The sequence below is a fragment of the Barbus barbus genome (assembly GCF_936440315.1).
Source record: "Barbus barbus genome assembly, chromosome: 48".
Taxonomy (NCBI): domain Eukaryota; kingdom Metazoa; phylum Chordata; class Actinopteri; order Cypriniformes; family Cyprinidae; genus Barbus; species Barbus barbus.
In genome coordinates this window covers 2,435,718-2,461,109 of record NC_136726.1, presented here as the reverse complement: position 1 = coordinate 2,461,109, position 25,392 = coordinate 2,435,718, and the positions used below count along the sequence as shown (strand labels likewise).

General features: G+C 38.2%; 2 protein-coding genes across 3 annotated transcripts in view; both read left to right on the top strand.

The window, feature by feature from the left end:
• The window catches only part of LOC306866670 (nuclear pore complex protein Nup160-like), a 52,930-nt gene extending 50,263 nt beyond the window's left edge, over window positions 1-2,667 (top strand). For both annotated transcript variants that reach the window (XM_079411950.1, XM_079411951.1), the window contains exons 33-35: window positions 535-660; window positions 1,722-1,817; window positions 2,293-2,667. In XM_079411950.1, coding sequence (XP_079268076.1) covers window positions 535-660; window positions 1,722-1,817; window positions 2,293-2,376 — 306 coding nt within the window. In that variant the 3' untranslated portion in view covers window positions 2,377-2,667. The remainder of the gene's footprint in view (window positions 1-534; window positions 661-1,721; window positions 1,818-2,292) is intronic.
• A 9,576-nt stretch (window positions 2,668-12,243) lies between these two features.
• The window catches only part of LOC306866851 (ethanolamine kinase 1-like), a 31,323-nt gene continuing 18,174 nt past the window's right edge, over window positions 12,244-25,392 (top strand). Inside the window, exons 1-3 of the mRNA XM_079412243.1 lie at window positions 12,244-12,546; window positions 20,911-21,173; window positions 21,434-21,568. Coding sequence (XP_079268369.1) covers window positions 12,400-12,546; window positions 20,911-21,173; window positions 21,434-21,568 — 545 coding nt within the window. The 5' untranslated portion in view covers window positions 12,244-12,399. The remainder of the gene's footprint in view (window positions 12,547-20,910; window positions 21,174-21,433; window positions 21,569-25,392) is intronic.

Below are 25,392 nucleotides of genomic sequence, written 5' to 3'. Positions count from 1 at the left end.
CCTCAACCTGCTTTGATGTAAAAAGCGTACTAACATGTTGTGCAGCTCAGCAAACATAAAATGGAAATGCTATTCATGACCCCTTAAATTGATTTTGTTCGGTTAGTTTAATTATGATGACCAAGAGCCTTGTATAAAGTTGTGAACTGTTTTGTAGTTTACGACCAGTACAACTGTATATACAACATCAATGCTTTTACAATCTTTTTTTTTATATTTGGTAATTTTCTGTAAAATTATCCAGATCAGTCCCTTGTTATAAAATAATCACAGCAATTCAGTGTCCTATCAAATTTACTTGGAACAGATTTGCTGCTGTTGTACTTCTCAATTTAAATATAAGGCAGACATGTTCTTAATAGGTTTTGAAATATTCACTAATGAAAAATTGCTTATTGCTTGTTTACATGGTAAAAAAATTTAATAAAAGCAAAGCTTACTTTCTTTACCTTTTGTACATTTATAGACATGATTTCTACACTGTGTGTTTTCAGTTTGTATAACACTTAAAGGATGATTTTGTTTCTCTTTCAGGAAATTGATGCTGCATCACTGTTGCGACTCTATCTGAACTATGATCAGCTGGAGTCCGCAGCTGAGCTCGTGCTGGAGTACGTGGATGCTTTGCTCGGAAAGGGACATCAGTATTTTGGTATAGAGGTGTGTAGTTCTGACTACTATTACAACTTGAATAAGTATTTGATTTTTCTCACAACATTCCAAAATTAATGAAAACTTTATGGTCGGTAGTAGACATGAAGCATGTTATTTGCTAAGATTTCAAATAATGAATATATATTTGCTATTCAAATTTTACAAAGTGCATTTGCAGTTTGTGGGTATATAAATGTACTTTACGACTCAATTTGTAGCAGTGAATGATGAGGTATCATACCGATCACAAGTGCAGTATGGAGTACCACAAGGCTCAGTACTAGGACTGTTGCTTTAAATGTTACCCATGGGAGAAATCATCAGGAAACATGGTGCTAGCTTTCACTGTAATGCTGATGATACTCTCAGCTCTACGTAGTTTTTCTGAAGAAACATACCAATTTGCAAAACTAATGAAATGCATAGTTGACAAACGTTTGAGGTTTTAATTTTATTGGACCAAAAACCTGTGCATGTAAAAACCTAGAACAGTGACTAATACTTGATGGCTGCTCTGTCAAGTCTTCGTCATCAACTAGGAACCTAGGTGTGCTATTTGAAAGCAACCCACTTTCCGCTGATTTTCTTTAAAGCAGTGAATGGTGCGTTTTTATGGACATTTAAACCGTGGACAAGCAGGGTTGTTGTTTGTTTGTCACTATATTTGTTATCATAGCCTTAGTCTTTAATAACACATTTAGCTTGGTACTGTTCAAAACTGTGTGCCTGTTTACTATGAAATATAAATGTATATGTAATTTGTATGTTTAATTTTCATTAAGCAGGATTTCACAATCCAGTCCTATAGAGCCTCTCATTATTATCATATTTCAGGCATCTCATAAACCGAATTTCACATGCAGGAATAGATTGATAAAAGCCCTACATTTAAAAAAAAAAAACCAGTAAAACTTCTGAAATGCAATCCTCAGTGTGTTTGTTTGCTTGATATAGACATCTAATCTTACTGGATTATTGCACTCTTTGCAAAGGAATGTTTGCAAACTTGTCATGTGCTTAAGATTTTTGTGCAGTGTATTTATTATTGTCTTTTGATTTCCTGACAGCGGCCGCTCTCTGCTACAGCATCCCTGGTATGGCTGCCTTATACATCGATCGATCAGCTCTTAAGAAACCTCAGTGAAAGTCAGATCAATGAAAAGGTGAACCATTTTTCACTTACATTTGCCATGATTCCTGAGTTCTTTATTTCATGATTACTGCATGATCGTTGCACTGCAGATGACGAATGTGATCATTTTTCACCCATTTTATCAAATATTAGCTGTTCACTCATCCATGTACAGGACTGTATCGATATTGATCGTCTGGATTACATTTTAAGAGTTTTATTTAATAAATGAATGAGACGCAAAGCACTTCATCATTTGCAGATGAATAAAAGCATGTCTGATTAGTGAAACTGTTAGGATGTAAATTGTTAATTGCATTAAAAATGTATCTCTTATTTATAGAATTTTTCATCCTTAACAAATCACTCTTAACTTCTAACGTTGAGTCTCAGAATAAGAGACTGAAGTGCAGTTAGACAAGCATCACCCTTCTCTCGACATGCACTCAAAAAATGAAATTTTGCATGTATGGTTTTGTGATGTTCTCTGGCTTCTCTGTCTACAGATGTACAAGAACCTGAAAGATAAACTAGTGGAGTATCACCGACTGGTGGATCAGAGTAGCAGAAACAGACTCATGGCCCGTTAACAGCCAGTCAAAACTGCACTACGGACGTACTTCAGATGAATAATGTTGGTGAAAAATTATGTTTGTTGGCGTGTAGTTGCGCTGAGCTGTTTGTTGCCCCATGCTGAAAATGTATTGAAAACGTATCTACATCTGCATCCATGATTTGATAATTAGTTCAGCCTCTTAAATAGAAAAATTTATTTTTATATAGACACTGTGTAAAACATCTTAAATTTTGTATGTTGTACTCTTTAAATAACTGGTGTAATTTAAATAAGAAATGCAATAAAACAGTTTTGTTTAATTGATATGTTGCAGACCTCCTAACTTCCTTTTCAGTCCAAAAATAACCTATTTTAAAACCAAGCTGCAAAATCAGCTCATTTTCTATTTGGCCAATTTGTAACATCACAGGAGAACAAACTGGTGAAAGACTAGGACCCTGATTACATTTGGAGTTAACATGTTCACCATGCTTCTGAAAAGCAGATCCAGGGATTCAGCAGGTGTTAACCTTCATTTGCCCTTTCACAAATTAAGGCCTAAAAAGGTCTTGCAGTACATTGAAGCAGAAGGATTTGAACTCAAAGGCATGACATTAAATGTTGCACGAACTGCAAAAAAAAAAAAAGAATACTTTATTCAATACCCCCCACCCCCCCCCCACCCCATTACAATGATCTAAATATCCTTAAATCCAGATGCAAATTGAACATAAAAGTTACCCCAGAATATTTTCTGAGGTGAACACAAGCACAAAGATCTGTCAGTTGGGTATGAAAACTGCAACAAACAAATATCTGCTAATTATTTGTCAATCATAAACTCCCTTCGGTCTCATGTAAATTAATTTTAAGAATCTTTAGACAGTCTATGCTTCTCCCAGAAAAAAATACTTCAGTCATTTACTGATGTAATTGCTATAAAAAGGTGTATGTATATTTGGAAGGGGGACTTAAGTTTTGTACTAGATCATGATTTGGATATGACCAGTCTCAAGAGAAATAGAAAACACAACCAAATTATTCAGTAATATTTTAAATGCATTTTAATATACAATTAATCTCTGCACACCTGACGGCAATCGATAGGTGCATAGGAGACAAAGACTGCAAAGGAAAAACAAAACATCCCGCACACTACCAAACTTTGCAAAAAGTATCAAAAACATTGTAAATAAATTTTTGTTTTTCAATACATTTTAATATAAAACATGGAGAGAACCCCATCCCAAGAAAAGACATTTCAGCCATTTCTCAGGCACACACACTGTATATTTTAAGTTTTTTTTATATATACACGAAAGGAAAACGTATAGGATAAAGGATTGCCAAATTGGAGTCATGGATATTTCTGACCATAGTGCTGGTTATCTGAATGTTAATTTAAATGAATGAGAGAAACACTTATGTTAAATAAAATTATATTTAGGATATTAAATAATTAGTCTGTAGCTGAACAAATTAAAACTAAAATAAAAAAATAGAAGATATGGATGAGAATGACAATGGATCAAAAGAGATGGAAACGAGGCAGTTTGCTTATTTCAGACCTAAGGCAGCTGGAATATGAATATTAAATGTGGATGGGGTGACATTACAACAACTAAAAAAAGTGCAAAGGAAAGTAAACAACTTTCTAAATGAAGAAAAAGAGAAAGCAAAACTACTGAGATGAGCCCAAGGGTCAATTAAGTTATTGGCAAGATGGCTGCGTAATATTTTTCTCTCTCTTTATCTTCAGCAGAAAAGAGAAGTGAATGACTCAGATTCTCGCGAGAAGTGAATCACATTTATTCTGTTTCATCTGCTGTTGCTACTGATGCTACACTTTCATGTGTATGTGCTGCATAGTTATTCATGAATTCAGGATCAACGCTTGAGATGACAGAGAAAACTGATGATCAGAATCATGGTGCCAACAAGGCCCGAGTGTTTTTAATACAAAAAAAGCAAAATTGGATGCCCGTGGTCTTCTGGCCCTCAGACGACACTGCATCACTCATTGGCATGATTATGTCATTGACATTACTAAATGGGCCCAGGAATACTTCCAGAAACCACTGTCGTAAACACAATCCGCCGTGCCATCTGCAGATGCCAACTAAAGCTCTATCATGCAAAAAGGAAGCCATATGTGAACATGGTCCAGAAGCCCCGTCGTGTCCTGTGGGCCAAGGCTCATTTAAAATGGACTGTTTCAAAGTGGAAAAGTGTTCTATGGTCAGACGAGTCCAAATTTGACATTCTTGTTGGAAATCACGGACGCCGTGTCCTTCGTGCTAAAGAGGAGGGAGACCTTCCAGTGTGTCATCAGCGTTCAGTTCAAAAGCCAGCATCTATGATGGTATGGGGGTGCATAAGTGCATACGGTATGGGCAGCTTGCATGTTTTGGAAGGCACAATGAATGCTGAAAGGTATATAATGGTTTTAGAGCAAAATATGCTCCCCTCCAGACAACGTGTATTTCAGCAGGACACTGCAAAACCACATACTGCAGCTATTACAACAGCATGGCTTCATAGTAGAAGAGTCTGGGTGATGAATTGGCCTGCCTGCAGTCCAGATCTTTCACCTCATTTGGTGCATCATTAAATGAAAAATAAGTCAAAGACAACCACAAATTCTTTAGCAGCTGGAAACATATCAGCAAGAATGGGTCCAAATTCCAACACCAAAACTCCAGAAACCCATAACCTCAATGGCCAGACGTCTTCAAAATGTTTTGAAAAGAAGAGGAGATGCTACAACATGGTAAACCCCGTCCCAAGTATTTTGAGACCTGAAGCAGGCATGAAATTTGAAATGAGCTAATTTTGTGGATAAAATTGTAAAATTTCTCAGTTTTATCATTTGTTATGTCATCTATGTTCTATTGTGAATAAAATATTGGTTCATGTGATTTGAGAGTCTTTTAGTTTTCATTTCATTCAACTTTTAAAAAAATGTCCCGACATTTCCAGAATTCAGGTTGTAACTCTGCTACGCTCTCCAGCCTAAAACATTCACCCAGTAGTACGGTTAGTTTTAGGCTGGAGAGCGTAGCAGAGTTACAACCTGAATTCTGGAAATGTCGGGACATTTTTTTTAAAAGTTGAATAAAATGATTAGTAAATGCTGTAGAAGTGTTCATTCTTAGTTCATGTTAACTAATGTTAGCCTAACTAATGAAGTTTTTCCAAAATATTGTTCAAATTGTTACTGCCTTTCATTACTATTTTGGAATAAATGTAAAAATGCATACAACACTATGAAATGTATAATAATTATTTAAAATATTAAATAAAATAAAAATAGTTAATAAAATACAAAATATAATTATTTTTGTTCTCTCTGATTATATTATGTTTATTTAACCAAGAAAATGCGAAAACATTAAGTGTAACAGGCACATGAATTTATATATATAGCATATAACTGCCTCCTCATTTTAAAACACCACCGCACGCCACTGATGTAAACATGACCAAACTAAAGTAAGTCTCTAAATAATATCGATCATCTTATTTTGATCATTATTGGCTCCTGTAGATGGACATCATAATTGCGAAGCAGGTAAAGGGAAGCATTGTTGCTGAGAAAAACATTTGTCAAGTCAAGTCAGCTTTATTTATATAGCGCTTTTAACTTTATTTATAGTGCTTTTAACAATACAGATTGTGTCAAATCACTTAACAGTATCAAATTGGAGGATAGAGTGTCAGAAATGTATAAAAGTAAGATTAAACACTCAATTTTCAAAGTACTCGTTTCAACATTTCCGCTTGAGATTAAAGTGGGGGTATGTGACCACAATTAAGAACCATACAATTATACTACATTCCCTTTGAAAAGGTTATAGACGTTTATACAGGAAATATGTTTGCACAACAGAAATATGTATCAGTATAACAAACACCTAATACTGAAATCCTCTCTTCTAAATATATTGATACCACTCTATACTTTTTCATTGTTTTTTAGATGTGTAGAACTTGGTCGAAAACAACACACACACACACACACAGACCTATTAACAGGACAGCATATTCCGGAGAAAGTTGCTCTTTTCACTATCTGTGGCCGTAAAATTAATTAACGACTAGCACCGCGCCCAAGCATCCTGCTCTGTTCTCCTGAACGTCTCACGAGACCCCTAAAACAAAGGATATATGTGTGGAAAAATCTGGAATGTATTTAAAGCAGGACTTCACGGTTGTTTCTTATCACTTAAGCATAATTCAACCAGAAACAGGACGAAGACCTTGGCATCTGGAAAGGCTCCAGCACAGACCCTCTCGGATATCTCCTGACCATTAACGCATAAATTCAATGATGTTATCAACCTTCAGAGACGGTTTTACAATTGACGTCCGAGCTAAGGAAATCTCCAGATCTTCACAAATGTGATATTCTCATGTTTCGGACAACTCTCCTCTCTCCTCCTCACATTCCAGACGAAACGCGACTTTTCTTCTTATTAACAGACAAAGAGACTCAAATCTTGCTTAACAAATTCTAATTGTTCCTGCTATTAAAGCAATATACTCAAAAGCAATATATTTTGATAAATATATCAGGTTGTATTTCATGAAATTAAGCTTGCTGTGTTATTGGAATCTATGGTAATGTTGTAATCTTTTAATGTCTAATTGTTCCCGATCACTATTGTTTAGTTTCACATGCTTGGTCTGATTATTTAGAATTTAGGATCGTTTAATCTATGCCTTAACCACGTAATAGATAAAATTGATATATATACTTTGGGTATGCAAAATACTTGGTGTTTGAGTTCGAATGAAAGCTAGTTGCGTCAGCAATAATTAAGAGCGAAGACAGACAGGTTTTCTGTTTGAAATTCCCTCAGGGCAAAGTTTTCAGTAACTAGCAAAAGAGTGCTGGTTTAAGCTTTCTTCAAATTCATTGCCGTTTGTGTGTTATGTATTCTGTTTTGTGCTATTTTAGCTTAGTAGTGTCGTAGAGTAGCAAATAAACTTAAAAAAAAGAACAAATAAATCTTTGTCTGGTGCTATGTGATTTTCAAGTCTTAAACGATTTGCCAAAGATGGCATTACCTATGCTAAACTTACCTAGTTCAGTATTACTGTGGCCACGGGAATAAAACTGAATTGATAAGAGATAACGTACTGATTTTAACATTTGCTGGACAAGTCGTTAATGAGGTATCGTTAACAAGGTATAAATTGGACGTTTTGATTAATATCGATTAATCATGTAAATATCAATATCGAATCTTAAGAATAGATTCCCTAAAAGCTAAATTAAAATAAGGGCTAATCCTTTACAACGATTCTCAGAATCCGGTCAATCATGTCGCGAGTGTTTGCTGGAAAACATGAACAAATACATTATAAGATAATAAAAGGATAATCCTTCTACAAGAGTTTGTTTAAACTGAGATTGTGATGTACTGCAGAGATTTTTCTGCTCTGTCTATAAAGTGCCCATGAGACACAAGCATCCCCCGATCTAACGGTTTCTCCGTTACATGTACATCTATGTCATTTAGAACACAAAGTTGCACATTACAAGTTGAAGATATTGTGGAAACACTATTTTCTTTGTATGCGTCTCTAAACAGGTCTTTGTTAAATAAATCACAGACGTCATGTAGTTAATTCATTGAAAGGTGCACGTTTTTGACCGTTTTAGACGGTCTGCTCCAGCACACAGACACGTTTCAGGTATTCATCTGAACAAAAGGTTTGATCCTGGGGAAACACGCACAACAGTGGCTGTGTTTTGTCATGATTGTCTTCATAATTGATCCGGTTTTATTAAAACATTGCGGCGCGAAGTTGCAAATGCAAGCGAACTGAGATTTCATTACTGAGATAACCATTACCCCGTCTAAATACTGTAAAGCTGATTAAAGCCACTCGGCTTTATATCAAGCTGATGTAAAGCTTCTTTGACACAATTTACATTGTTAAAAGCACTATACAAATAATAGTGACTTGACTTGACGCGCTTGCACACACACACACCAGAGGTGTCAAGTAACGAAGTACAAATACTTCGTTACCTTACTTAAGTAGAAATTTTGGGTATCTATACTTTACTGGAGTAATTATTTTTCAGGCGACTTTTTACTTCTAATCCTTACATTTTCACGCAATTATCTGTACTTACTCCTTACATTTTAAAAATAGCCTCGTTACTCCTATTTCATTTCGGCTCGTTTTCATTCCGGCATGTCATCGTCATGGGCGTTGCTAGGTCATTTTTAGGCAAGTAGAGGTTTTAGGGGGGCTTTAGCACCCCTAAATTTCTGCTCAGCCCCCCTAAAAATCTTGCGATTCTTCCCCTTTAAATGTGAAACAGCAGCAGACTTCGGCTCCTCATCTTTCTGCGCGTTCTTCAATCCACAGACTGCGGTGCGCAGAGGAGAGGACAAGGTGTGTGTTTATCGATAGATTGTTATAATATCTACATCTGTGCAGTTCTTTGTCTTAAATACAGTTTACAAAAAGTCATGGGAGAGCAATCGGTTTCCAATCTTCTGTAAAGTTTTCGCTGCATTCACCACTCATCACACCACAGTAACAAAAGCACTAAACAGTATCAAATTGGAGGATAGAGTGTCAGTAATGTATAAAAATAAGATTAAACACTCAATTTTCAGTTAAAGGCATTGCATTATTGAATTCAGAGATGTCATTGTCTAGATCAGTTTAGTTTAAATAGTATCTGCGAAATCAAATCACAAGGAAATCGAACCACAAATGAATCAAACTCAGACCACATCTGGAGGTGGTTCTGTTTACGGTACGGTTCACTCTTAGGTCCTTTTAGGGGGGTCTGAGATCACTTGTTTGTTCACATATACGAGCTGAACCGCTCTGAGAGCATTAATTTGGAGGGCTCAAAAGCAGCCCAGCTAGGAATGTTATTGTTTTGAGAATGTTCCGAGAACATTAAATATGTTCTGGTAATGTTTTAAGCGGCAAGTTTTATTTCAGTTCCCAGAATATTCTCCTAAAAGTTAGGATAACATTCTCTAAAAACATTCTACAAATGTTTATTGATGACATTCTTAGAACATTATCCCCTAACTTTCTAATAAAGATTTAAGCGGGAAGCTTCCCATTGGATATTGAATGTGGACTCAAATGTTGCTCAGATGTCAAATTTTGGTTGAAAGTGAAAACCCAACCTTTGTTTGATGAAGCTCCAACTTCATTAAATAACTGTCACCATATACGGGACGCCTAACTTTACTTCAATATATAACCATTAAATCCTAATCTAATCATGACAAACTATATATTGTTGGAAAGGTCCAAGACTCCTAAATAGATATTTTACCACTGTTTGTTGTTAAAAATTATGTAGGAGCAGTAGTAGATTCATTTATGACAAGAGCGCACCTCAAAACATATACACCATAGCAGGAGCTCGGACCTTTGACACAAAAATTCTATTCGTTTCCTTTTTTCCCATCATGTTTTAGTAATCATTATATATTATATATCATTTGAAATCTTAAAATCTCAAAATTCATCTTGTGAAAACCGTTTTGAAATCGGATATTGCCTCACCATAAAAATGGTACTTTAAAATATTTTAGCAGACTCCTCCCCCTTAGTGGGAGGTGTCATATTCCAAATATATTACGGTCTTATAGAATCAAAACATTTTATAATCTTGACAAAATACATATCATCGGAAAGGTCTGAGTTGCAAGATTCCATATTTGGTTATTTTGTGATTGGAGTAATAGTGGGAGAGAAATTGATACATTTGTGACAGAAAAGTACATAAAAAAATTATATGGGGTTTGAATGGCACACGGTGGCTGTTTGTGGTATAACTCCTAAACAAAATTGCATAGTAAGCTCAATTTTTTTATATCAACTTCAAATTTGGAAAACAACTTTAGACATATGGCTTTAATTTTATGCCAAACTTGGATTAAAACATATTTTGTAAAATATTTATTTTATATAATATATATATATAATAGTACCGTGCATGTTATTTACAGTAAATTTAAACTTTTATAACTTTTTTTTTACTTTAAATTTTTGAAATTATTGTCTTCTTTAAAACGAGACCAACCCTAGGTCTGTATTCAAAATCCTAGGTCTGTATTCTGTATTTGAAAGTAATAGTTTGGTTTAATGTCACCATTGTGGTGATCAGTGTTTGCTTTAGTTGGGCAGTTTGAGTCTTGGCTTTTCAGTGTTTTTCTTTAGCTGCTATAGCTATGTTTGTTATGGCAAAAACAGCAAGTGAATGTGATTAGATGATGCTGGTTGCTTGCTAAAGATTAGGAAATCATGTCGCAATCACTAGTTGAAGATTATCTAGCTTCAACTAGTCTATGATATTAGCTGCACATTATGTATTATAGCAATCCAGATCCAGCAGAATTTTAATCAGATCATTTCACGAATTTAAAAGAAAAAAAACCTCTTTGTCACACAAACATGAAGAATCAGTATATGAATCTCAACAATGGTGACATGCTTCATGCTGCAATGCATTCTGGGTGAATCATACAAAACTCATCATTGGCTCCCAGAATGCATTACGGCATGAAGCATGTCACCATTGTTGAGATTCATTCACTGATTCTTGATGTCAAATGTCCAATGAGTTTTAAAAATTAAAGATAGAAATACAGATTATCTGATTAAAACACTGTTGGATCTTACACTGCTGAAATGCATTACTACACTCACTAATATGAAATTAGCAGCATAGCTTAGACTCTAAAAGATCAGTTGGTCAAATCATTAAATGATGATATATTTAACATTAACAAGTAGCCAACATCATCTGATCACATTTTCTCTTGCTGTTTTTACCATAGCAAACAAAGTTACAGCAAATAAATAAGTCTTGACACTGAAAAGTTTGAGTCAAACTGCCCTACTACTGATCACAACAGAACAATTCTGAACAATGTGAACAATCTGCACAGTCTAGTGTGATGGGAAGCTTTCTTAGAACGTTAGAGGATAATGTTCTAACAATGTTATCAATAAACATTTTAGAAAGTTTTTAGAGAATGTTATCCTACCTTTTATCAGAATATTCTGGGAACTAAAATACAACTTGCTGCTGAAAACATTCCCAGAACATGAAAAATTTCTAGATGGGAAGCGCTAAGATGATTTAAATATACCATTTAATATGAGATATATCTGTGAACACCTGTGTGGCAAAAATGTCCCAAACACAAATTTGTTGACTGAGCGGGTAGGCATGCATCTTAGACCTTTCCTTAAATGCTGTGGCAAATAATCTCATAATTATGGCATGCATTGTTTTTCTAAATTAAGGAAGCTTTTTTTTTTTTTTTAAGATTTCGCATATATTTTATTTATGATGATCAGCAGTTATTTTTAATAGTCAACTTATTTTGGGTTATCAGTCATCAAAGCTTGGTAAACACTGCTGGTAGGCATAATTTATCAAGGGAACAGTCTAATAGCCAATTATAGTGTGAAGGGGCATTACTGCCTCTCACATGACTTTTCTCTATTCATTCTCAATAACCTCCAACCAAACCCACAGCTCACTTTAAATATGTTCAAGTAAAACATTAAATAGCTCGCTCCTGGGCACAATGTATAACAAGCCCTGCATTAGAAAAAAAAAGAAAATATTTTTACACAACTAATTTTGTAATGTTTTATTTTTGTATTATTAATTATTTTACCACACAACGCCCCTATAGATAGATAGATATAGATAGATGCACATTATTTGATTACAGTATGCTTACTTAAATCAAACATTAAGGCTTTTCTCTTTAGATTTGCTTCTTCATTTGAAACTAGGGTTAATATGTAAACTCTTCACTAACTAAGCAATGAAGATGCCCAAAAGAACGTTGCACTTTGATAAAGCCTCAGATTTGCTGAGTCACTGAATACATAGAGTGGTCCTGCGAGCCTGGAGCAAGAGTCCACCTGACACTGTTACGATAGACAACTGAGATCAGATCATTACGCTGACAAGCCCTAAAACAAAGCTTCCTTAACTGTCATTTAACTTATTTGAATTATCTGAGCTGGAAATTTAAAAAGAATGGAAATAAAAAGGTATCCAAATGATGGCTGTTGTGAAAGATTACATTTAGATGTCTGTGTTGATGAGCGCACCCCTCTGCATGGGATATTAGAACTTCTTAAGAAACTGAGGCCAGAGTTGAAACCAGAAGATATTCAGATCAAGGCAAGTCCATCATTAAACTTAAATACATTTTATGTTTTAACATAATTTAAAACATGATTTTAAAATACTTAGTTTTGTGTTTTATGTATGAGACCCAAATTGACTGAAAGACAACGTGTTTTAAATTTCAGGTTTTTTTACCTCTTAATTCATTTTCAATTATTTCCATAAAAGATGGCCTGCTGACTCTGGAGGACAATATAATTAATTTCCATTCATACAATGATGTTTAATTATCCAAATTAACTTGACATTGCATTCAAGGTATACGTATGATCAGTTTATACATTCCCTGGGAATCATGGTGTCATGCTACTGTCATGTTCATATTGTTGATTAGTTCTATTGATTCTCTCTGTCCCTCTCTGTCGTGCTGCTGAGAGGTTTGCGATTGTTTTTTAAATCTTACTTTCACTCTCTGTTGTTTAAAATGATAATATATAACTTTAATTAAAAACACGTTGTATAACTTTAATTTAAAACGCGTTGTCTTTCAGTCAATTTGGGTCTCATACATAAAACACAAAAATGTATTTTAATGAAGAAGATGGCGCCGCTGTGTTCGGACGCCGTTAGGTTCGCTCCACTGAGAATTTGCTTCTACCTTCCTTTTTACTTAGTTTTACTTTCTCTTTTTACACATCTCACGTCGGCACTGATCACCTACAACATAGAAACACTTTTGGACATTGGAAACCGCTACACCAACCTGTTTCAGGACACTTTATCCACGAATCCTGCGTGGCCTCTGGAGATTCTTCGGAACGCGGAGATAAACAACACCCCCCGAGGCGACGGATCAAGAAACACCGCGGGAAGCGCTCTGGAATTCGAGTCAGACTCAGGAAAAGGGCTCACAGTCCTCCTCTCCCAAGCATTCTCCTCGCTAATGTCCAATCCTTGGAGAATAAGATGGACGATCTTAGAGCCAGGATTAGTTTCCAACGGGACATTAGGGACTGTAACATCCTTTGTTTGTCAGAAACGTGGCTTTCGTCCTCGGTCCCGGACACTGCTGTAATGCCGAGTGATAACTTCTCTGTCTTTCGGACGGACAGAACAGCAGAGGCCGGTAAATCCAGGGGTGGAGGAGTATGTTTCATGATCAACAAGAAATGGTGTGACCCCAGGAATATCTCCATTCTGTCGCGTTCCTGCTCGCCTCATCTGGAACATCTTTCCATTATCTGCCGCCCATTTTATCTGCCCCGGGAGTTTTCATCGATCATTGTTACTGCTGTGTACATTCCACCACAGGCGGACACTGGCTTGGCTTTGTCTAAACTTCACGATGTGCTCAGCGGCCACATTAACAAACATCCTGACGCTGCCTTCATCATCGCGGGGGACTTTAACAAAGCCAACCTCAAGCAGGTCATGCCGAACTTTTACCAACATGTATCCTGTCCAACTAGAGGACCAAACACACTGGATCATTGCTACACTCAGTTCAAGGATGCCTACAAAGCCCGCTCACTACCGGCTTTTGGCAAATCGGACCATGCCGCCATCTTTCTAACACCGAGATACAAACAAAGGCTCGTTCAGGAACCTCCGGTGCAGAGAGTAGTGACGCGCTGGTCCTCCCACTCAGAGACTATGCTGCAGGCGGCGCTTGATGACGTCGACTGGGACATGTTCCGGGCGAGTTCTTCTGACGTCAGCGAGTTCACGGATGTAGCATTAAGCTTCGTAAACACGCTAACCGAGCAAGCTACAGAAACAATAACGATAAGGACATTCTCCAATCAGAAACCGTGGGTGGACAGAACAATCCGTGCCGCGGTTAACACACGCACCGCCGCTTACAATGAGGCTCTTCTGTCTGGGAATACGAGCGAGTACAAAGCATCGTGCTATGCTCTCCGACGCGCAGTAAGAGCCGCCAAACACAGATACAGAGAGAGAATTGAGTCTCATTTCCAGCTCAACGACTCTCGACGGATGTGGCAGGGACTGAGGACCATCTGTGACTTCGGAAACAAATCCTCCGCGGAGGTGAGAGCAGATCCGTTGCTGGCCGACGAGTTAAACATCTTCTACGGCCGCTTCGATGGCAACAGCGGTGGCGCGTTTCTGCCGACCAGCGCGTCTGGAAGCAACAGGCAGAGCAGCGATGATCCTGTAATCACCGTGTCGGAGGATGAGGTTCGGAGGGCGCTAAAGAGAGTGAACGTCAGGAAAGCAGCCGGACCTGATGGGATAACCGGCCGTGTTCTGAGGTCCTGCGCCGATCAGCTCGCTGGTTTGTTCACTTCTATCTTTAATGAGTCCCTTGCTACCGCCGTGGTTCCCACCTCATTCAAAAAATCCATCATTATCCCTGTGCCAAAGAACAATAAACCCTCTTGCCTGAATGACTATCGCCCAGTTGCCCTCACATCTATAGTCATGAAGGTTTTTGAGAGACTTGTAAAGAGCCACATTTGCTCCTCCATCCCTGATACTCTGGACCCTCTTCAGTTTGCCTATCGCCCAAACAGATCCACGGACGATGCCATTTCTCACGTTCTCCACTCTTCCCTCACACACTTGGGTAGCAACAATGGAAATTATGTAAGGCTGCTATTCATTGACTATAGCTCAGCTTTCAACACTATAGTCCCCATCAAGCTGGCATCTAAACTCACAGACCTCGGCCTAAACTCCTCACTCTGTGACTGGATTCAAGACTTCCTCACCGGCAGACCTCAAGTGGTGAAAGTTGGCCAGTTCACCTCAAACTCCATCACTCTGAACATAGGAGCCCCACAGGGCTGTGTCCTGAGTCCCCTGCTCTACTCTCTCTACACGCATGACTGCGTGTCCTCTCACAGCTCCACATCTATTGTCAAATTCGCTGATGATACTGTGGTTCTGGGCCTCATCTCCAACAACGATGAGACCGCATACTTGGACGAGGTAGAGAGACTCACATCATGGGGCCAGGACAACTGTCTCTCTCTGAATGTGAGCAAAACTAAAGAGCTGATCATGGACTTCAGGAAGAGACAGCAGCAGCCCTACACACCTCTTATGATCAGTGGGACCCCTGTGGAGAGGGTGAGTAGCTTCAAGTACCTCGGTGTAAACATCTCCGAGAACCTGACTTGGACTACACACATCCAAACTCAGGTAAAGAAAGCCAGGCAAAGACTGTACCATTTGCGACAGCTGAGGAAATTCAGGGTCTCACCAGCAATCCTGAAAACTTTCTATTCAGGGACCATAGAAAGTGTATTGACTCAGTGCATCTCAGTGTGGTATGGAAACAGCTCCAATCAGGACTGCAAAGCACTACAGAGAGTTGTGCGCTTAGCTGAGCGCATCTCAGGGCCTGCTCTCCCCTCTCTGCAGGACATCTACCTCAAACGCTGCAAAAATAGAGCTGTCAAAATAATCAAGGACTCAAATCACCCTGGTAACCAGCTATTCACTTTGCTTCCATCTGGTAAGCGCTTCCGTAGCCTGATGGCAAAAACTGAGAGACTTAGGAGGAGCTTCTTCCCCCAGGCCATCAGGCTCCTAAACTCTAACTCTGTGTCATAACATCACTTGACTCCATGTAAATATCACCATATCAATAAGCTATTCATAATTTTTCTCTACCTCATATTGCTGCTATTATATACCCTGTACAACTTTTTTGCACATTATTTTGCACATTCCTCTTAGTACTATTTAAGTCAACAACATACTGACCTGCACATTTATATTTATATTTTTTATCTATCTTTTTATTTTATTCTTTTTATTTTTTATTTTTTATTTTTTTTTTCTACTTTTCTTCTCTTAATATTTGTATACTTTATAATTGCACTGTCCTTGGAGCGGACCTGACCTACATTTCACTGCTGGTTATACTCTGTATAATTGTGTATGTGACGAATAAAACTCTTGAATCTTGAATCTTGAACTTAATTCCCACCATATTTCTGGTATTATCTATCAAACTAATTTGATCGTTCGCTTTTTAAAACCGCGAGTGCAGCGCGTTAGCATTCATTAACCGGTTAGCTTGTCACTCGCGGTTCCATTCGCGTTTCTATTCGCACCTATTATTGTTTTCTTTTTTCTTGCTCCATTTTTCATGAGTTCATCAAACAACAGTGGTAAGCGAATCATTCTTCAATCACGGTGAGTAATGGCTTCTTCCCCTGCTATTGTTGTTTGCACTGTTTGCCACATGTACAGTTTATCTCTCTCTGTCTGCGATGAGGGATTCACATGTGATAAATGCAGGGAAATAGTTAGGCTGACAGAGAAGATTTCAGAACTAGAGACAGAACTTTAGTTGAGGACAGTAAGAATGTGAGGGCTGTAGATACTTCTTTGGATGTGACTAGCTCAGGGAGTCCTGTATTGTTCGGTTCCGGTTGAGCCCGTGCAGCAGGGCAGCTGGGTGACTGTGAGGCGGCCTAGTCGCAGGTCAAAACACTGCTCTTCCGTTCCGATCAGACCATCAAACAGGTTCTCCCCACTCAGTGACGCACCCACTGAGAAACCTGATGAAAGCGCTCTAGTTATTGGCGATTCTATTGTACAGAACATGAAAATAGAGACACCAGCCACCATAGTCCAATGTTCACCGGGAGCCAGAGCGTCTGACATCTTGGCAAATTTAAAAGTGCTGGTTATTCACATTGGCGCTAATAATGTTCGACTTCGCCAGTCGGAGATCACTAAATATAACATTAAAGAGGTGTGTGAACTTGCAAGTACGATGTCAGACACTGTAATATGCTCTGGTCCACTCCCTGCTTACCGGGGTGATGAGATACATAGCAGACTGTCGTCACTCAATGGCTGGATCTCTAAGAGGTGCCCGCAGAATAACATAGGTTTCATAGACAACTGGAAGAATTTTGGGGCAGACATGACCTGTTGAAAAGAGATGGTCTTCATCCCTCTTGGGGTGGTGCCGCTCTTCTCTCTAGAAATATAGTCTTACAGACATAGTCTTAGAGTTTGTACTTGACTAACTGGGGCACAGGTCAGGAAGTAGACAGACTGGCTAAACCGACCGTCTGCTAGCCGCCTCACGTCACAGAAGCCAGTTAATTCTCAGCACACAGAGACTCTTTCACCTAGATCTCACACTATAGAGACTGTGTCTGTTCCCCGAACTAGAAAATACAGAAAACATCCAAACCAAAGTAAGAGTAACAATTTAATTGATGTTCAACAAATAAAAAACAGATATAATACAGATAAACAAATGATAAAGCTTGGCCTATTGAATATTAGATCCCTTTCTACAAAAGCACTTTTTGTAAATGATATGATCACTGACCATGAACTAGATGTGCTTTGTTTGACAGAAACCTGGCTAAAACCAGATGACTACATTACTTTAAACTAGTCTACCCCCCAAGATTACAGTTACAAACATGAATCGCGTCCAAAAGGTAAAGGGGGAGGTGTTGCCACAATTTATAGCAATATTTTCAGTATTTCTCAGAGGTCGGGTGTGCATTCAAAATGCCATCAATAAAATGCACCTGTGTTCATTGTCCATAACATACGCCTGCCCATACCATAACCCCACCGCCACCATGGGCCACTCGATCCACAACGTTGACATCAGCAAACCGCTCACCCACACGACGCCATACACGCTATCTGCCATCTGCCCTGTACAGTGAAAACCGGGATTCATCCGTGAAGAGAACACCTCTCCAAAGTGCCAGATGCCATCGAATGTGAGCATTTGCCCACTAACTGCAGTCAGGTCGAGACCCCGATGTGGACGACGAGCATGCAGATTAGCTTCCCTGAGATGGTTTCTGACAGTTTGTGCAGAAATTCTTTGGTTATGCAAACCGATTGCTGCAGCAGCTGTCCGGGTGGCTGGTCTCAGACGATCTTGGAGGTGAAGATGCTGGATGTGGAGGTCCTGGGCTGGTGTGGTTACACGTGGTCTGCGGTTGTGAAGCCGGTTGGATGTACTGCCAAATTCTCTGAAACGCCTTTGGAGATGGCTTATGGTAGAGAAATGAACATTCAATTCACGGGCAACAGCTCTGTTAGACATTCCTGCAGTCAGCATGCCAATTGCACGCTCCCTCAAAACTTGCGACATCTGTGGCATTGTGCTGTGTGATAAAACTGCACATTTTAGAGTGGCCTTTTATTGTGGTCAGCCTAAAGCACACCTGTGCAATAATCATGCTGTCTAATCAGCATCTTGATATGCCACACCTGTGAGGTGGATGGATTACCTCGGCAAAGGAGCAGTGCTCACTAACACAGATTTAGACAGATTTGTGAACAATATTTGAGAGAAATAGGCCTTTTGTGTACATATAAAAAGTCTTAGATCTTTGAGTTCAACATGAAAAATGGGGGCAAAAACAAAAGTGTTGCGTTTATAATTTTGTTCAGTGTATTTACAAATCTGTTATATCATTACGATATAATATAAATATTTTTTTAATAATTTTATCGATAAGCAATTTACATTTTTAGACACCTTAATCCCCCAAACCCAAACAAACGCATTTAATAACGAATATAAAACATAATACGTAATAGACAGAAATATGCAAGGAAATTACCATTTTAGTAACAACAGCATTACAAAAAAATATTTTGTGTCGCTAATCCCACTCCTACCTTTAAACCTAACCACAGCCATTTCTTACAGTAACGTAATGCTATAAATAAAATCATGAAGGACAGACAAGTGCAATCCCAATAATTTACTGCACAAATGTCAAAAACATTACCAAAAGTAGTCCAAATGATGATGCGTTGCAGCCGCAGGTGAAATGATCGATGGAAATATTATTCAGATTACCGTCCCGATCCACTCCGTGAAAGCTTGCATCATTCAAACGCACCTCACCAGAAGGACGGCATGACGCAATCTGTGACGAAGCAGGCGAGGACCAATGAGCGTTCGATTTTACTGCTGTAGTCATTTGAAGAGGCAAATTTTGAATTTTGAACGAACGCGTCAGCACGGGGTTTGATCGGGTGTGTCTCACTCGAACTGGAATGTGAAGCTGCGGCTCTTTGATCACCCCCTGGTGACTGGCTGCAGTACAGGTCATAAACTCCGCCCTCTCCATGTAAACGAATGGGACTTGAGTCATAACAAAAAAATTAATTACACTTCCAATACAATTTTCCAAAATATGATTTTGGTCATTTAAGGTAGTTGTTATCACGCTGATATATGTTCAATTGTTCGTTTTTGTGGTAAGTATGATTTTAGCTAGTAATTTGATGCTATAAAAACGGGGCGTGTCGTTATGGTTGATTGGGTCTGCGGGAGTTTGGGCGGGAGTTTGGTTCCGCGGCTCCGCCTCACGACTCTACTGCGCAGACTCGGGCTCCAAACGAATCTCTACTGCGCAGACTCGGGCTCCAAATGACGTCATTTACTCAAAATGGCAGCGGCCATACTGAGATGTATTCGCTTCACTTTTCTATAATGGAAGGAAGCGGAGACCCGTCGTCCATCTTTTTTTACAGTCTATGGGAAGGAAGCGGAGACGCGTCGTCCATCTTTTTTTACAGTCTATGGTTTTGATGTTTACAAGGTCGCTGAGGATGGATGAAGATCGCTGAATAAACGGCTGAATTTGTGTCTGTTCCTCGCAGTCATATGAATTCAGAAGACTTGGATTACAGCGCACAAATAAAATTGATTTCAGTTAGATGCAGTGTTCCAGTTAGAAGACGTTTCAATCCACAAATCACCCACATTTACCATAGTTTTACTATATTTACCATAGTTTTACTATGGTAAATATATTCATATTGAGTATTATTATGTTAAAGGAGTAATGGAATATAATTACATTATTTTGTGAATCAGTCTATCAGTTGATGTGGATTTGCCTTTAGGCTACTGTTTTCAATGCAAACACCATAGAAACCTATAGTTAGGCTACTTTTTTACCATGGTAATGAGGTGCTGTACTTTTGGTTATGTATAAAAAATGAGGCTGTTTTCACAATGGTACTGTCAAATGTACATCTGCATCCCAACTCAAAAGCAATAAAAGTTCAGGAACAGTGTTTTCAGCCTTTTTTATATATATATATATATATATATATATATATATATATATATATATATATATTATATAAAAATATGGCATGCAGCTTCAAACAATGGCATAAATCTGTTCAAAATAATTGTTATTAATAATCGCAATTACAATCTCAAGGGAATAATCGACAATTATAATTTTTGTCATAATCGTGCAGCCCTAATGTGAAGGCAACATTATGTCTGCAGGAGGGTAGCTCTCTTGGAGAACCTTAGTCTTTACTGAGTAAGAGCGTCTTAGCTCTTTATTTGACCTCTTTTATGCTTGGCACCTTAATTGCAACTTGTAGCTATAATTACTATTATTGTTTTAATTATCCTAGGCTTTCACTGAGGGCATCACTAACCAATTAATGGGCTGCTATGTGGGCTCCCTGATCCAAGACCCTGTTTTACTGGTGAGGGTTTATGGACAGATGACTGACCTTTTTATGGACCGAGATAAGGAAATGGAGATGTTCCGGGTGCTACACAAACATGGCTGTGGTCCGGAACTGTACTGCAGTTTTACCAATGGTATCTGCTATGAGTTTGTCAAAGGAGTTGTGCTGGACGACACACTGCTTAGACAGCCGTCTGTTTACAGGTCTGAGCCTTTACCGCACACACACAAACACACGAAAGACACATGCACTCACAGTGCTTGTGGAGTATTATTAACGAATTCTCATATATATGATTGTGTGTTAATAAATGCTCTCATGGCACAAGATGGCTGAGTGAAGGTAGATTTGGCTACCTAAAATACTTTAGCTAAATGAAAGCTAATGTTTGTTTGTTTTTTTTTTTAGTAGTATTTCAGTTTCTCAATATGCTTAATTGAAATTGCCTTTTCATTGACTGCAGATTGATTGCAACAGAAATGGGGAAAATCCATTCCATAAAGTCTGGAGAAACTGGAAACAGTTCACCTGTTCTGTGGTCTAGATTGTCCCAGTTCCTTAATCTGGTCCAGAGTTCTGATGCTCCTGAACAGCAAAAGTAAGTGAACATCAGTGTTATTAAACACTATAATCACAAACTCTACCTGAATAACTGAATGTATTTATATTTGAAAGAGCATAATTTCAAATGCTCTGTATAGGATAAGTGGTTTGGAAAATGAATGGATGAGTGCATGGTTTATCTCAATTTTGATGTTAAAAAGTAAATTAAACAGGATTGCAACATTGTTATTGTTTCATATTATTACCTTTTTAAAATTATTAGCCAAATAACAGATCATTCTTTCAGAGCGGTTTTACATTAATTTATATTATAAGTCAACATCTTCATGAAATTAGCAGAGGAAGTTGAAGTAAACAAATTCTGTAATCTTCCTCTTTGCAGTTGATTTTGCAGCACAAATATCTGCCATGTCAAGTCCGTGGTCCCTAAATTATTCATAAACACAGCTATTTTGGTAGTTTATTGCTCACTCCAACAATCAAACATTTCAAAGACCCACACCAACTGCATCAAGCCAGTGAGTTAATGGAGTGAACTGCTTTGACCAGTTCAGGCCGATTAGTGGATCAATCATTGGTATTATGAGCTAATTCATTAAAAAAAGGAGAAGAAAAAACATTTATAAAAATTACTTATAACTAATTACTAAATTACTAATTTCTAGGGCTGGGCAAGTTAACACGATATCGCGTTAGCACATTAATTAATTAACACCGACAATTATTTTATCGCACATTAAGGCAGTTTTTTTTTTTTTATTATTATTATTTTGAAAGTCAGTTGCTCACTGGCTCTGAATACACATACAGTACAGACAAACCATGGGTCACCGGAGGGGTGGGATGTTAATCAGTACTGGCTTGGGATGGGTGTGATCACGTGTCTTAACCAATGAGAGCATTTGGGGTGGGCCTAAGACTGCAGCAGCACTCACATGAATGCTCCCGATAAAATTATTTAGGCTAAGCATCAACATTCACAAACCACTATTCACTGTTATTTTTAACAGAAAAGAATGCAACGTGATCATAATCATAATCATAAGTGGGAAATAGGTAGTTTCCGATAGCATGTGAAGACAGCAGAGAAGCGCTCTCGCTTAGCACAGTGGAGTGCACCAACAACTTTGTGCTTTATTATTTTGAATCATTTGGAACGCGGTAACACACGGCCCTCTCACAATAGATTGCTTTACAGATCTCAGAAATGTTATCGCAATTGTGCTGCACGTATCAAAAGTTCCACTCTCCGGCGCAGTTAGCGCTCACCCTACATGTGTACTGTGCCTGAGCCCAACTGAACCACACTCTGCCCCACCTCTTCCAACTGAGCCAGGGATGGCTAAACAAACCCCAGATCTGGCCCACATCTGGGCACAAGTAGTGTGGAATGATGTCACTCAGGTGGGCGGCTCCTGTTTGCCAGATCTGGGCCAAAAGCAGGCCATAGCAATACCACGTCAGCCAAAAGCAAAGAAGTAAACCATGCTAGACCTTATCTGAGCCATCATATCTTCATATATTATTTGTAGAGTTCTCTAAGCTTGTTAACAAGCAAAGTAACTGAAGGAAAGAAGAGAACAGAAAAAAGAGACAAACAGAAACTGAAGAACTACAACTGACTGTGTGTTTGATACATTTGCAGTACATGATTGTTTGCTGTTGATGGGCTCACAGTTAACACGTAATGGCCTGATTCACTGAAGTTATTGAATCCTGAAGCTGTGTAACTAATTGCTTTCATATTATGAACCCATAATCACGTGAAAAGAAAAAGAAGGGAATTGTTGTGACACACACAGATATAAGCAATCAGCATATGAATCTCAACAATAGTGACAAAATATTCAGCTAATCGGATCAATTCTGGACATCACAAAAAGCTACTTAAGACACAACAACAACAAAAAAAACTGCAAGAAATACAAAATAAATACATGAACCAAAGTTGGAATTAAAGAAAATAATTTATTCATGCTGTGATGCATGCTGGGAGTTTTGTACTATTGTACCCAGCATGCATTGCAGCATTACACTTTTTATTGTCACCATTGTTGAGGTTCATGTGTTGATTTATGATGACTTTGTGTGTTATTGGAAATTAACTCCATGTACATGTTTTTTTTTTTTTTTTTATCTGCTTCTACAAAACTGTTGATCTTGACCTTCAGTTTTATACAGCAAATGTATTATTGGAACAACACAAATGTTAGCGTCAAGTGACACCAGTGAATCAGGCGTATCATTCTGATGAAGAACTGTCAATATCTGAATATCATCACCTGATCTCATTTTGTCTTTATTTATTACTGCAAACGCATTTGTTAAATACAGTGACAAATGAAAACAAAACAATTGTAATAAGAGCCCAACTAATGGAAGCACCGATCACCGTTATGTGACGTCAAATGAAACAAACGTTAGATTTAAACACCTGTTAATTCTCGATAAGAACTTCTGTAGACCTCTAGCAGATATAAAGTCAGTCTGGTTAGGAATAAGTGAAGCTTTTTGTGGAGTTGTTTAATCCTCCTCTGCTGAAATCTAAAGAAATTTAATGTTTTTTATGTGACTGAAGTCAGTTGTTGAGTTTCTGTGTCTCTTTTTTTCTGTTCTCTTCTTTCCTTCAGTGATTTTGCTTGTTAACAAACTTAGACAAGAGGACAGAGGACTCTATAAATAATATATGAAGATTTTATGGCTCAGATCAGGTCTAGTGTGGTTTATTTCTTTGTTCTTGGCTGACATGTGGCATTGCTATGGCTATTGGCCCAGATCTGGCAAACAGGAGCAGCCCGCCCAAGTGCCATCATTCCACGCTACATGTGGGCCAGATCATCATTCCACATGTGCCCAGATGTGGGCCGGATCTGGGCCGAAAGTATGTTGCTATCTGGGACAGCACGGAGCGATCACACTAGTCAAACAAACCGGGCTTTGGGGGTCAAAAGTGCTCGGGCATGGTTAAGATTGCCTAGTGTGAGTCCACCCTTATTCTCCTGCATTCCGCACACACGAGTCTCTACCCACCCGCAATCGCCCATCAAGCGTTGGGTCCCGCAATAGTGCAGGTCTCTACTAGGAAGGTGCCTGTTATAATGTTGGACTCTGAGCATAACATGTTTTTCTATAACAAACTATAAAATATTTTCTATAAAAATGTTAATACCCTGGCAGTGGCAAATAACTTTTTATATTTAGTTTGATTACATTAAGTTGAGATTTACAAGAAATACAAACCCGATTCCAAAAAAGTTGGGACACTGTACAAATTACGAATAAAAAAGGAATGCAATAATTTACAAATCTCATAAACTTATATTTTATTCACAATAGAATATAGATAACATATCAAATGTTGAAAGTGAGACATTTTGAAATGTCATGCCAAATATTGGCTCATTGTGGATTTCATGAGAGCTACACATTCCAAAAAAGTTGGGACAGGTAGCAATAAGAGGCCGGAAAAGTTAAATGTACATATAAGGAACAGCTGGAGGACCAATTTGCAACTTATTAGGTCAATTGGCAACATGATTGGGTATAAAAAGAGCCTCTCAGAGTGGCAGTGTCTCTCAGAAGTCAAGATGGCAAGAGGATCACCAATTCCCCCAATGCTGCGGCGAAAAATAGTGGAGCAATATCAGAAAGGAGTTTCTCAGAGAAAAATTGCAAAGGGTTTGAAGTTATCATCATCTACAGTGCATAATATCATCCAAAGATTCAGAGAATCTGGAACAATCTCTGTGCGTAAGGGTCAAGGCCGGAAAACCATACTGGATGCCCGTGATCTTCGGGCCCTTAGACGGCACTGCATCACATACAGGAAGGCTACTGTAATGGAAATCACAACATGGG